Raw genomic sequence first — 667 nt, 5'->3', positions numbered from 1 at the left:
TTGAACTTCATAATCCAACTACCTGTCTCTTTCTAATGCAGTAAAGTGTGATTTCCGGAAGCTACGACTATTGTTTCTAGCGTCCGGAAAGACTGTCAGAGAGACCACAACTTCGTAGTTTTCGTGGTCAATCGAAAAAGGTGGGTTAACAATCAAGGGAGACAACTCACTCATTTTGTGAAAAAATAGTTCTAAGGGAGAGAACTGGAAAACTCGTCTTCACGATTTTGTCCAACGTCTCCATGACGACAATTTATAGTTACGAAAAAAAGCTGGGAAAGCAAGACCGTCTCGTCACAGCCCAGCTTCGACACGACGCAGAGTTACAGGTATTTAGAGACATATAAGTAACTGATACACGTCTTTTTTTTAAAGTAGAATAAATACACAAACTACACAAAAACTATTGAGCAATCGATCAGTACACACACGGACACACACTCTCTCTCTCTCTCTTTCTCTCTCTCTCACACACACACACACACACGATCTCTCTCTCTCTTTCTCTCTCTCTCACACACACACACACACGATCTCTCTCTCTCTCTCTCTCTTTCTCTCTCACACACGCACACACACACACACACGATCTATCTCTTTCTATCTTTCTCTCTCTCACACACACACTCTCTCTCTCACACACACACTCTCTCTCTCACACACACAC

General features: G+C 42.6%; 1 protein-coding gene across 2 annotated transcripts in view; it reads left to right on the top strand.

Moving 5' to 3' along the window:
- The first annotated feature begins 242 nt into the window (after positions 1-242).
- Positions 243-667, top strand: part of LOC106876554 (calmodulin) — a 23,038-nt gene continuing 22,613 nt past the window's right edge. Inside the window, exon 1 of one of the 2 annotated variants that reach the window (XM_014925150.2) lies at positions 243-329. In XM_014925150.2, the coding sequence (XP_014780636.2) occupies positions 243-329 (87 nt within the window). The remainder of the gene's footprint in view (positions 330-667) is intronic. The other variant, XM_014925148.2, reaches the window with a different exon arrangement.

The sequence above is a fragment of the Octopus bimaculoides genome, chromosome 11 (assembly GCF_001194135.2).
Source record: "Octopus bimaculoides isolate UCB-OBI-ISO-001 chromosome 11, ASM119413v2, whole genome shotgun sequence".
NCBI classification, from domain to species: domain Eukaryota; kingdom Metazoa; phylum Mollusca; class Cephalopoda; order Octopoda; family Octopodidae; genus Octopus; species Octopus bimaculoides.
This window is presented reverse-complemented; position numbering and strand designations above follow the sequence as displayed.